The sequence below is a fragment of the Pseudorasbora parva genome, chromosome 7 (genome assembly GCF_024679245.1).
Source record: "Pseudorasbora parva isolate DD20220531a chromosome 7, ASM2467924v1, whole genome shotgun sequence".
Classification (NCBI taxonomy): domain Eukaryota; kingdom Metazoa; phylum Chordata; class Actinopteri; order Cypriniformes; family Gobionidae; genus Pseudorasbora; species Pseudorasbora parva.
Window position 1 is genome coordinate 8888484 of NC_090178.1, and position 13847 is coordinate 8902330.

Below are 13847 nucleotides of genomic sequence, written 5' to 3' on the forward strand. Positions count from 1 at the left end.
AATAAGTTACCTGGTTGCCTTAAAATTTTAAGTTCATTGAAATAAAAAAATTTAGTTAACACAATGAATTTTTTTTGAGAATCGACAACCTTTATTCAAATATTATTAAAAGATTTTGCAAGCATATTGGGTAATTGTGTGTGTTTTATTTGTGATGACAGTGAAACATGCCAAATTGTGCTATTTTCATGATTTATCATTTTTATGTGGTTCAGATCCAGTAATATTTTGAGTTTCTTTTTATTTACCCAATTTCCTTCATTGTCTCTAACTAAAAATTAAGGCAACTAGGTTACTTACTTTTTTAAACCAACAATAATTTTTTACAGTGCATGACCTGAAGTGAAGTGCAGCGTTTCAGCAAAGCGCCATCAACTGTTCCAGATATGAAAAATTGCTTTTTTTGCTTATAACTTCAGAACCGTTTGACCAAAAATCATAAAAGTGATCTCATTCGATTCAGGATGTCATGAGTTGAATGATATCCAGTTTTACCTTATCCACAATTTTGGCTGTCGGCCATTTTGAATTATGTGGTCAAACGCTGTATTTTATGAACACATGAACCACGATGCCCTGAATGATCCTGAGAAGTTTTGAAACAGCGCCACCTAGTGGATAATTATATAATTATATTAATATAAGACGAGGTTTGCGTCCTAAAAATAGGTTAAAAAATGGGGGCTCATCTTATATTCGCAATATAAATCACGGGGGAAAGTGAGAAATCAGGGGGAAACAGACGAGGGCGCCAACACCATAGGCTAAGTAATTAGTGACAGTGTAATGAATTAAATTAACAGTAAAGTTTTGCACTGCTGTTCTTATTGCAACCCTTATTGTTTCAAGACTTTAATGTCAGATGTGTTTGATTAAAAGCTGATGGTTATTCTCTATCTATTTTCACAGTACCACAATTACATACATACATAGGCCTGCATAATTATTGTATTTTTGTGAAAAGGTTATTCATTATTGCCACTTATTCATTTATTTCTGAACTCATTGACAGTGCACTTTATTTTGTGACAAATTCATCCAAATATTTAATGAATTATGTTCAAATGTTTTTTCAAATGTATTTTCTGTTGAAAACTAGATGGGGGGGGGGGGGGGGGGGGATGGGTGTCCAATAGGGACTTTTTATCTAACAATATTTTTTTTCTCTCAATTATGAGTTACAAAGTTATAATTGTTAGATATAAACTGAGAATTCAGAGAAATAAAGTCATAATTGTGAGAAAAAAAGTCAATTGTATGGAGCCCCTAAAAGGGGTCACAATTCCAACTTTTTTGTTGCAATTGCTAGTTTATGTTAGCCTGACAAGCCAGACCCACATCAAGATGTTTGGTCTGGAAACTCACCATTGACAGGGCTCAATCCGAGGGGCGGGATAAACGGTTGTCTTTCAAACTCCCTCTGCATGCAATAGGATAGCGCTACCACCAACCAGAGCAACAAAGGTGAAGGGGAGCTCGTTGACAGACTAAACTTTCGCCGTATCCGGTCGGCTAAACTCTGAACACATCTTCCCTTCTTAAGAATGACTTCAGTGCCGTTCTTTGTTCTTTTCTCAGAGAAAAGCTTAACTCCAAGTCTTCCAGAGTCGCGGTCAAAGCTGATTCGAAAGACCGCCGTTCGCCAGTTTCCGTATAAAAGTCAGGGCCCGTATTTAAGTGTCTCAGCGTCTTAAGTGCTGAGAATTCATGAAATTTACTGTTCGAAATGTTTGACGACAAGCAGTTAATCAAACAGTATCGTTTGGACAGAGCAGGCATCTTTTTCAGAGCTGGTTAATGTTGGGCTTTATAATAATAATAATAAATAAAAAAACGCTGTTTGACTAATTCAGCACGCAGTAGCGATCGCTTCTTCCTCCTGCCAGTTCGGTTTTCTTTTGGAATCCATAGTGGCTGATTATATTTAAAAAAAATCTATGCTAGGCAGGTTAGCACAGTTTAAAAATTGTAATTAAGACATGGATGAAAACATGTTTATCTTTCATTTCAAATGTGTATATTATAATGTATTCTCTTGAAAACTGTCAAATGTGTTTTGAAAGCAAACTCCTCTAAGAAACCACCATTCAATTAGCCTAGAAATCTAGACGCACCCTAGCGGCAGCAAATCTAATCTGCCCGCGAGTGTCGTCTAGCAACTCTCAATACCCTTCTGAGCTGTATTCGCCTAACTCTTGCCGGGCCAATCACATCGTGTATAGAGTCGGTGGGCGGGGCCATAATGACGACGGCCGAGTTGCGTTTGCGTGCTTCTAATAAACACAAAAAACTGGCGAACAGCGGTCTTTCGAATCAGCTTTGACTGTGACTCTGGAAGACTTGGAGTTGAGCTTTTCTCTGAGAAAAGGACAAAGAACGGCACTGAAGTCATTCTTAAAAAGGGAAGATGTGTTCAGAGTTTTGCCGTCCGGATACGGTGAATGTTTAAACTATCAACAAGCTCTGTTTCACCTTCGTTGCTCTGGTTGGTTTGTAGCGCTATCCTATCGCGTGCAGAGGGAGTTTGAAAGACAACCGTTTATCCCGCCCCTCGGATTGAGCCCTGTTTCCAGACCAAACATCTTGATGTGAATCTGGCTTGTCAGGCTAACATTCAATGTCAATTAATCTGAGAATATTCTTAAATATGAACATATATTCAGTCATTGGTTCATGCCTATGACATCATCCAAAATCCCGTTTGTGGCACAGCAAAGTGTCGTAAATCAACTCTAAGACTGACACTTAAGATTTAGTCCTACATTTTACTTAAAGTAAGATTGGGACGCTTGATAACTAACTTTTAAGCGCACATTTGAGCCAATAATTCTTTTACTCTGAAGTCAATTCTTAGCAGTGTTCTTGTGAGTAATTCTAAGATGTTTGATAAATACGGGCCCAGATTTGCCAGATAAAAAGTCATAATTACCTTTTGTATTTTTATTTTTCAGTGGCGGATAGCCTCTATAACCACTAAATGATCATAAATCTTTCTTCTTTTCTCAGTCAATGAAAGCGTACTGTTATAAAAAGTCCAGTGGAGATGTAGCTGTTTGGGAACTCGCAGGAACATCATTAGATGACAACGGCACTATTTTTTTGTGCAGGGCCAATGGTGCTGATGACAAAATTGGAACCCTTTATGTATACGGTATGTTACTAGCAATTAAAAGTGTGTGTAAGTAAACAGACAGTTGCCTTCATGTCTCTCTGTGTGTCTCTCAGCGAATGATTCTTTCTATGCAAAGCTGATCGGATACGTTATCGGAGGATTCTTAGCTGCCCTCATTACCATCGTTGTGGCTTATATCCTGTTGAAAAGATCCGAGAAAGTGCAGCGATGCTTCAGTAAGTTTCTTGTTACTCATGTAATTTGCACATTTGGTTCTAAATGTTTGACTTGAATTTATGTTAAGTTACAGACAGGTTTTTGCTAAACTTTGGTCTCGTTTTTCTGCGTTTTTAGGGTCGGTGGGTGGAATGCAAGAAGATGTGCAATCGCCGCAAACAAAGCAATACTGAAACCCCTCTCATGCTTCTTATAAACAACTGTGGATTTGAAGGGTTTGTAATAATATAGGACAAATATAATATATGTAATATACAACATACAGTACAAATATCTTCTGTACCATAGATTTGCCAGAAGGGCCTGTGTTTCTGCAGGTTTCATTCTTGTCCAGTTGGGGGCGTCTTTGTTATTCTGTTTGCAGCATTAATTTCCTAATAGGGCATGTTCCTGGTTCAACACCCTTTTTTTTTTTTTTTGGTCATGGAGGAACATTCTTATTAAACTATCATAATGGTGTTCCTATTTCTAACCCTAACTTTCCATAATGTTTATCTTACAAAGATCAGACTATTTAATCATGGATCTGCTGTTTAATAAGTAGTCAAGTACTTTATGTCATTGTCATACCTATACTGTTTACGACATGCACTCCCCCCCCCCCCCCTTATTGAATGTAAATGACACAATTTTAAGTTGTTAATTACATTTGTTTTATACTGCTTTAAGAGGCTAAATGACAACAATTTCAGGACACAAACTGAGCCTTTTGGATTGTACTGAGTAGATCAATAGTAGATGGGTCAATATTGACACAGGTGGTTCTCTGCACCCTGGAACGACTGTGCTTCTATTCTGCGACGTTTTCCATTGTTGATATCAGTCCATGAGCATTTTAGTTTAGTTTCTAAAGATTTTCCCAGAAACGTTGAATTTGAGCCTTTTAAAGCTTTGGGTATTTGCATATGTGCTCCAGCACACTCACAAAAGGTCACATTACAGCACACATCATAATCAACTGGTTTAGGTTATAGTCAGATTTAAATGTAATGCTATATGATATTTTCAGAATGCGTTCATAATTAAAAAAGTAAACATTATATGTAAATGAAAAAATATTCACAATTCTGCATTTCAAATCAGATTAGACAGTCAAATATAAAACACTTGTTATTTTTAATCTACATTTTTCTGAATTTGAATGCTTCTTGTTCTCTTGAGAATGACGTCACTTTCTCATTGGAGACTGATGCTGTTTGCAAAAAATAATTACAGTAATTTCTAAATTAACTTATTATCTTCTATTTAGATTTGTGTAATTCCATTAACCTCATCACAACCCAGTAGCATTATTAAGGCTTTATCAGCATTTGCTTTTCATAAAGGTGATTATCATGTATAGAGATGTTTGTGTGGGGTCAACCTGACCCCAGTAAGAATACATTTTAGAATAATACAATAAAACATATTAAAACCAACAAGTGGCAGATGTGTAGTGTATTACTACAGTGTGTACATCAATAAAATAAATTGCCATGTGAGAATTCATTGCATTTACTCATGTTTCCAAGATCCCCAACAGGTTATTATTATATTTTTTTTCAATGTTTGTAGAAAAAAAAAGTTCAAATTTAGTTTATAGACCGTCTTCAAAAGATTAGTTCTTATTTTGCCGGTCTTAGTTCATGTGACAGATTCACATTCACAGCACAAATACTGATGAAAGAGTCACGTAAGCCGTGGATTCACCGACAGTTTGTCCACATGAAATCTTTCAGATGACTGCGTTTGCTGGAGATGCCCTGGAGAGCAGCTCCTCCCTGCCTGCCTTCGCACTCTTAAATACTATGGTTAGGAAATATAATTTATTCTGCAATGGTGCAGTAGGGCAAATTTTTGTTCTTATTGTGCATGATTGAAACGGGTACTGTAAAAAAATAAAAGAATCCACCTATAGCTGGAGTTTATCAGAGCTTGTCGAGAGATGAGATGGAAGCCTACATAATTTTGTTGTTGTTTCGTTTGCAGTGATAAAGGTGATTCTTCAAGTGCACCCCCTAAAAATTAACATATACTTGCACGTTTGAGAGATTTTAGCATGTGAACTTCTGCAAATAAGCTCATCTCATTTCTCTATTTCAGAATAGAATGCATTGAAAAATCATGAAAACTTGTTATTATTTAAATTTGTTTAAATAATTGTCTATATTGTCAAAAGTTTTGGGACATCTGCCTTTACATATGGAACAATATTCCAGATAATATTCAAAAGGAATTGTAAATTGTACTTGCAATTGCATTTCCAATTTGTGCACGCATACATTGTGACATAATGGAAACATAATGGATTGCTCTTTCCGTGTATGTAGTAACATGTCTGCCAAATTTCAAATGGAAATGCATAGTCCGTTTGCAATTGCATCTCCAATGTCTTACGAGGTATGACCCTGCCATTTTGGAATAGCAATAGAAAATCACCCATTGGCTATTTCACTTCCTCCGCATCCTGCCACAACCTACACAATATATAAATGGAATCTAAATCCCCTTTGCACTTGCATTTCCGATGCCTAACACAGTCAACTGTCAGTCAGTCTTGAGGACAGGGTTTATTGATATAGTCGGAAAGTATGCCACACCCTTCTCAGTTCCCAGTTCTTAAAGTTCACAGTTCGTGTAAATTCACATTTACATTTAATCATTTAGCAGACGCTTTTATCCAAAGAGGAGAGCAATAGAAGCAACTAAACAAACAAGGGCAACAGCATGCAAGTGCTGTAAGGAAGTCTTAGTTAATCGAACAGTACACAAACAAAGGTTTTGTTTTTTTAAATAAACAGAAAATTAAATTGGCTAGGTAAGTGATAATCTTTATTGGTCAGATGCAGCTGGAAAAGATGTGTCTTAAGATGTTTTTTAAAAATGGCTACAGACTCAGCTGCTCGAATTGAGATCGACAGGGCAGGTCGTTCCACCAGGTGGGAACGGTCCAGGAAAAGGCTGTGAGAGTGATTTCATGCCTCTTTGGGATTGAACCACGAGGCGTCATTCAGTTGCAGAACGCAAGCTTCTGGAGAGTGTGTAAGTCCGAACAAGCGAGTCTAGGTATATTGGTGCAGAACCGGTGGTTGCTTTGTAGGCGAGCACCAGTGTCTTGAATTTGATGCGAGCGGCCATTGGCAGCCAGTGCAAACGGATGAAGAGAGGCGTGAGGTGCGATCTCTTTGGCTCGTTGAAGACCATTCTCGCCACTGCATTCTGGATTTGGGGTTTGATAGAGCATGCAGGAAGGCCAGCTAGAAGAGCATTACAATAGTCCATTCTGGAGAGAACAAGAGCTTGGACCAGGAGTTGAGCAGCCTGTTCTGTTAGGAAGGGTCTAATCTTCACATTTATATTTTCCCACATTAATTTCATATGTCTAGTTGGTACAATAACGTGTTGTTGTTTCATTAATACTAGGGCTATGCGCTATTGAAGAAAAATGCGGTATGCAATATTTTGTTAAATAATACGATATGCGATACGATATTGCTCTTAGTGTGTAAAATCTATTTGAATGATATAAAAACAATAATTTAAAAACTGAGAATGAAACCATTTGTTTCTCACATTCTTTCTGGGAAAAGAAAGCATCGCTACAACTTCTGAAAGTGACCAGATGTTTTTTAGCAAACATTTATGTCACAAATCGTTTACGTTTCGGTGTGTGTGTTTGTGTGTCAGACAGTGTAAGACTGCAAGTTATTGTTTTTCGCAAATTAATGCGTTTAATAACTCTATTTAACGTCAAGCAAGTCCCATAAGTAACAGTCGTGTGCCCAGTCTATTCTCTTCTCTATGCGCCGATCTAAAACGTACGCTTTTAACAATGTTAAAGTAGCCTATTAAAATCATTCAGATATTGCGTGCTGGTGCGATATGCATATTGCGATATGTACATTTGCGATATTTCTGTAATTTCAGTATATTGCACAGCCCTAATTAATACGGTGTATACTTTTTTTTCTTAATTTCCCCAAAAAGAATGGACGTAAACTATGACAACATGCCCCATAGGTGGGGTACATTGTAACACGTGAGGGGCACATTGTAACATGACGATATGACAGCTTAAAATGTTATCTGATTTAATACAAATATATATACAAGACAAACTAAAATATTTTGTTAATACAATTCAATGATCATTTTTTTATATAAAATAATGGCATTATTTAATAATTAAAAATAAACTCATTTTCATCAGGCTAGCATCTGTAGAAAGTTTTAAACCATGTGTGTCACAACTAGCCCCGCGTTAGGGTGTGCCTTACTAACCCCTACTACTGTTAGTCACTGAATGTACTTTTAATATTTTTTTTTAGGTGAGAATGTAGTTATTTAGACCTCAAATATGTGACTCCTACATAGTGTCTATTTGATAATTTTTTTAGATGCTTTCGAAGATAAAGCTGGCTCTAGGGCCAACCAGAGCTGCATTTCCCAAAAGCACTGTAAGCCTAAGTTGATCGTAGAGACCATTGGTGGCAATTGTTCTACGATCAAGTCCAGGACTCCTCCTAGAGCTGGCCTCCTGGGCAACCTAAGCAATCGATGGAGAAGGGCCTTGGTTCGAGTGGTGACCAAGAAGCTGATGGTCACTCTAGTTGAACTCCGTGATAATATATATGGCGATGGGAGAAAAATAACAGAAGAACACACATCACTGCAACACTCAGGCCTTAATGGCAGCGTGGCCAGAATCAAGCCTCTCCTCAGTGAAGACACAATAAAAACCCACTTGGAAATTGCAAAAAAGCACCTAAAGGACTCTTAGCCTGAGAAACAATACTCTCTGCTCTGATGAAACTCGGTTCCAAGCAATATGTATGAAGGAAACCAGGCACTGCTCATCACCTGCACAATACCATCCCAACAGTAAAGTGTGGTGGTAGCAGCATCATGCTGTGGGGGTGTTTTTCAACGGCAGGGTCTAGAAGGAAAACTCTTCTTCAGGGTAGAGGGAAAACTCAACACAGCAAAATATAGTTTGCCTTAATGAAACCGAAGTCTGGAGCATTCAGAACCTTGGACTGGGCAGAAGGTTCACCTTTCAACAGGACAATGACCCTAAGCTCACAGCTAAGACAATGTAAGAGTGGACTTATAGACAACTCTGTGAATGCTCTTGAATGGCCCAACCAGAGACTGGACTTGAACCCAATCAAACATCTCTGGAGAGACCTGACCACCAGCCCATTCCACCTGAAAGAGCTTGAGACGATACGAGGAGAAGAATGGCAGAAAATAGCCAAATGCAGATCTGTAAAGCTTATCACATCATACCAACAAAAATAAATGAGGCTGTAAAGGTGCAACTAAGTACTGAGTTAAAGGTACAAATACTTATGCAATGTACTTATTTCAGTTTTCCTTTTTTAATAAATTTGCAGAAAAAAAAGTAATTTAAAATAAAGTTAACATAAAGCAGAACCAAAACAAAAAGGGGTATTAATACTTTCACAAGGCACTGTATATGTAGTATATATTCAAATTCTTTATATTTTTATATATTTTCAGAATCTCCAATCTCATAAATATATAGGCTACATTTTCACAATAAACTAAATATATTTAAAATATTTAGATATTGTATATTTATTATATAAATATTATTAAACAGTAATATTCTTATATATTTAATGTTTTTGTTTAATATACTATACTACTATACTATAATATATTTAATAATATATTTATTACATATATATATATATATATATATATAAATATATATATATATATTAGGGCCGGGACTTTAACTCGTTAATTAAGATTAATTAATTACGTGACTTTAACGCGTTAATTAATTACGCAAAAAAATTAAAAATTTAACCGCATTTATTTTTGCACCGCGGAACGTTTTTCAATTAATCAGTTTCGACGGACTGATTATACTGGAACACCAACTAGCGCTCCGGAGTCAAGACAACAACAAACCTTGGGTGCGTCTCAATCAGCTCCCTAGTTCAGTAGTCAGGGCACTGATCAGGGAGTCAGCCCATTGACTTATGTCCTGATCAGTGCCCTGACTAGTGAACTAGGGAGCTGATTGAGACGCAAGGCATGAGTGAACATGAACGAAGAAGCTGATGAGACCGCTTTGCTCGGCCCCGTGGATGGGAAATTTTGTTTTAAAAAACGAAAGAATGGAAGCGTCGTCAAGAGCACGGTTGTGTGCAAGCTATACAACAAGGAATTTGCATATCACCGCAGTACATCGAGCCTCAAATATCACAAATATGCTTTTGCTACACTTAATGGCAAACATTGCGCTGGTCTGCTGGACTGAAATAAATAAACAATATTTTGTTGATTAAGCTTATGTATTCAGTCATTATTCAATGGTATACTAAAAATACATGTGATTACTATTATTACAAATTACTTCTCATTGTTCTCAGGTAAAATATTTATATGCGATTAAAATGCTATTAATTTCGATTAATTAATTACAAAGCCTCTAATTAATTTTTTTAATCGAGTCCCGGCCCTAATATATATATATATATATATATATATATATATATATATATATATATATATATATATATATATATATATATATATATATATATATATATATATATATATATATATATATATATATATATATATATATATATATATATATATATATATATATATATATATATATATAAGGGCCGGGACTCGATTAAAAAAATTAATCTAATTAATTAGAGGCTTTGTAATTAATATTACATATATATATATATATATATATCTTTTTACAATATATGTATAAGTATAACATACTTTGTTTAATTTAATTGAAGACCCCCAAACCCCACACACACTATTTGCCCACAGTGTCACATTACTGTTGACTGTGGGGTAAAGGAAATTAGCTTTAATACCTCTAGTAAAGAACGTTTAAAGGACACTGATTTGTCAGTGTACTCATGTTGCCCTCCATCTTAAACAACTTTTAAGCTGTGGATGTGTAATTCATCAACACACAGGTCATGTTTTGGGCTAAACAGGTGATAAGATGACGTGATGCACACACCCAAAATGCATCGATCTGATATGCTGTGCTTTGTTTATGTGTATACAGTGAGGAGGGGTTATCTTTAAAGGTTATAGAAAAGACAGAAAGGTTGTGAGTTTAGCCTACCTGAGGAGCCTCATCTAACATCTACCGCCTCGGAGAGCCATCAGTTCCTCTGCTAAGGTAAGATTATGGTCATGTTATATAATGGATTGTGCAAAATGTGACATGGGAATGATGCAATGAAGAACGACCCCCTGTAATATTATTGATTTAACTTGCATGCCAGTGATGATCTTTAGAAATTTTCATTAATGTTTGATTCATTGCCATTTGTGATTAAATACAAAATCCATGCTCCAAGTTATTAATTTAACAAAAAAATGAACGACGATTAGATAAAGATTCTCTCAGAATTAGGTTGAAAGTTGAAGGTGACCCCATGTCATTTTAGATATATAGACATTTAAATCATTATTTATTTGAAATTTATGTACATAAATCCCTGGAACACTTTAAAAAATAAAGGTTTTTGAGTGGGCTGACTGGACAATTCAGTCTGTGATAAGAGAACTGAATCAGTCTGATTCAAGAAAGATCTGAATCAACTGATTCAAGAAAGATCTGATTCAACTGATTCAAGAAAGATCTGAATCAACTGATTCATAGAAAAGACTTAAAAGAACAATTTGCACACATTAAGCATGGTTGTGCCATTGCTATGAAGTCCTTCTCTCTCAGGAACAGGCCGAAAGGTGAAGGTGACCCCATGGCATTTTAGATTTGTGGACATTTCAAGAATTATTTTAAAATGAAAAAATAACTCAAAATTAAAAGTTATTTATTGGCATTGATGGTTTCATGAAGAACCTCCATGGAACCTTTTCACTGCTAAGGTTTTTTACAGTGCAAAAAAGGTTCTGTAGATTTTTTAAATGTTCTTTTAACTAAGATACAAAATTCTTCTTTCAAGAGCAGTTAAACAAAAAAATGTTCTTCTATGGCATGACTGCGAAAAACCCCTTTTGGGACCTTAATTTTTAAGAGTAAAGGCTTAATTCAAAGGAATTATGTTTTAATAGATAATCATTTTTAGCCTTGCATTAATTCAACGTGTGATCAAGAAAGCGCGTAATTACTGCTCCAACGCTCTCCAAGATGATTCCATAACCAGAGGAGGTGGGAGGGCAAATTTTCCAAAACACCTCCAGGCGTTCAAGGGTACACCAGCAGTGTCCTGGAACGCGCTGCGTCCCGACTGCGTTGACCCGTCGTTTCTGTTTACTTTTAAAACACGAGGGCTGTTTTCTCTCAGCTGCGTTTACAGCTGGAGTTTCTTAACAAACATTCTTCGTCTCATAAGTCTGCGTCTCACCGCTGACCTGCACATGGGAAAGGAACATATTCCATCTAATTATAATACTGCAAGTAGCCGGTAATTTGTTAGTGATGTATGCTGATTTTTTTTTTTTTTTTATAAATCATGTTTTATCTTAAAGTGTTTTTGTAAAATAGTTTGTAATTTACTCACTCTCACGATGTTCAAACCAATATGACTTTTTCCGAGGAACATAAATGTTGGCCATTCTTTTCAATATAATTAAGCTGAATGAAAAAAGCCCCATAAAAGCATCATGAAGTCCAAACAACATGGGTCTTCTGAAGTCTTATCAAAGAAACAGATTTAAATCGTCATTCACGTGTAAATCTACCACTCCAGTGAATCAGTCCATTTCAAGAATGACCTAAATCAAATGACTCATAGAAAAGACTCAAAAGTACAATTCGATCACATGTCAAACTTCTGACATTGAAGTCATGCCTGTATCAGAGATCTAGTGCAGATTTAGAGTTGCACAATTTGTATGGATAATATAATTATATAATGTCTAATTTATTGTGTGTGTGCGTGTGCGTGTGCGTGTGTGTGTGTGTGTTTGTGTGTGTGTGTGTATGTATGTGTGTGTCCTTGATCAGGAGAGGTAAAAATGAAGCAGCTCACAGAACTAGTTCTCCTCACAGGTAAGTCATGACTATTTATGTACACAGTAAAGGTCACTGACAGATCTGTGCCCTTGGGCCTGAAGGTCAAACATTCAAAAGAGACTTTCCATCCACATTTATGCTTGGACTAATCGATTTAAATAGCTTTTAGTAAATTATGGTTAACAATACAGTCTTTTTATAGCATTAAGTTCTCATTACATATACAAAATATATTATATGATTTTAACATAAAATTTTAAATGTTGAAAAACCAATGCAATGTTTCAGTGTATAACCGTTGTCCATTTTGTCTAACCTGATACTTTATTAGCTTGTTAATGTCACTAATTATTTCCTTCTTTGTGTGTGATTTGTCTCAAATCTTTATTTTCTTCTTTAGTCTTCTTGGCACTCTTTAGTCAAGCTGAAGCAAGTAAGGCAGAAGTGTTTCTTTCTCACATCGCTATTCAACTTTTGAGCCTCTCAGTCTTATGCAATGAGTGATCTCATTTTTTCCTCTCTCTTTTGCCTTTGCAGATCCTTTTGTTTACAGTGAGTATTCTGAGGCAGATGTGCATGATTCCCTAATAAATAAAAACTTAATAAACATAATATATTTCATAATTTTTTAAGCTGTATTTGGCTAGCTGCTGACTGCTGCTCTTTTTAGACTATGAGGCGCTGAGGATCGGGGGTTTGGTCTTCACAGGCCTGCTTGTAGCGGGAGGGGTTACAGTTTTGTGTTGTAAGTAGCTCTGAATTTTTACACATGCATTTTCTACCTAACACAAACCTTATGTTTGACATTATACACTCACAGAAAGAGTAACAGATTGTTATCTTCACAGGGGGGCAGTGCAAACCAAAAAGAAAGTAGGTCACCTTATCTCAGCATCAAATACACTTTTTTTTTTTTTAAACCTAAATGTATTACTAAGGGGGGAAAACTAATAAAATGTATCTCATCTCTTTGACAGGGATGAAGAAGATGCAAGCAAAATCTAAGGATCAGGGACTTCATCTGCTGACACTTTTCATTGGATATTTGATCAAGAAGACTGTGTTTTTCTGTCTAAAAACTACAAATGGCTAGCTCCACTTCTTACTTGTACTTAAATTTCAATGTAGTTTTTCCAGTTTCAACATTTCACACCATTTAATTTATTAAATAATCACACTTCATGCCCAAAAAACTGAGCTGCTGTTATTTTGAATTTGTAGAATTATTCTATACATTTTCAGTAATCTCTTCAAGTGGCGCTTTAATAAAGATTCTCAGTTATAGGCCTGCAAAAAATGCATTTGGATTCATTTTTTTATGCCTGTGGTTATTTTGGCTGCTATACTGGCCTTGTGCAAGGTGAGCTTAAATATCTCAGGTGGTCTGGATAACTTGTGGAATCAAATGCTGAAATGCATTATTGAAGAATGTTAAGGGGAATGTTAAGATAGTAGCAATAATAATAGCTCTTAATTTTTATATTAGTTTTACCCGTTCATCAATGTTGTACACTCATA

General features: G+C 35.8%; 1 protein-coding gene across 1 annotated transcript; it reads left to right on the plus strand.

Annotated features, from left to right (window-relative positions):
• Positions 1-10440: 10440 nt before the first annotated feature.
• fxyd11 (FXYD domain containing ion transport regulator 11) lies at positions 10441-13626 on the plus strand. Its single transcript, XM_067449543.1, has 7 exons — positions 10441-10526; positions 12321-12365; positions 12730-12762; positions 12867-12881; positions 13000-13074; positions 13178-13202; positions 13307-13626. The coding sequence occupies exons 2-7, from the start codon at positions 12332-12334 to the stop codon at positions 13332-13334; spliced, it is 210 nt and encodes a 69-aa protein (XP_067305644.1). The 5' UTR covers positions 10441-10526; positions 12321-12331; the 3' UTR covers positions 13335-13626.
• Positions 13627-13847: the final 221 nt, after the last annotated feature.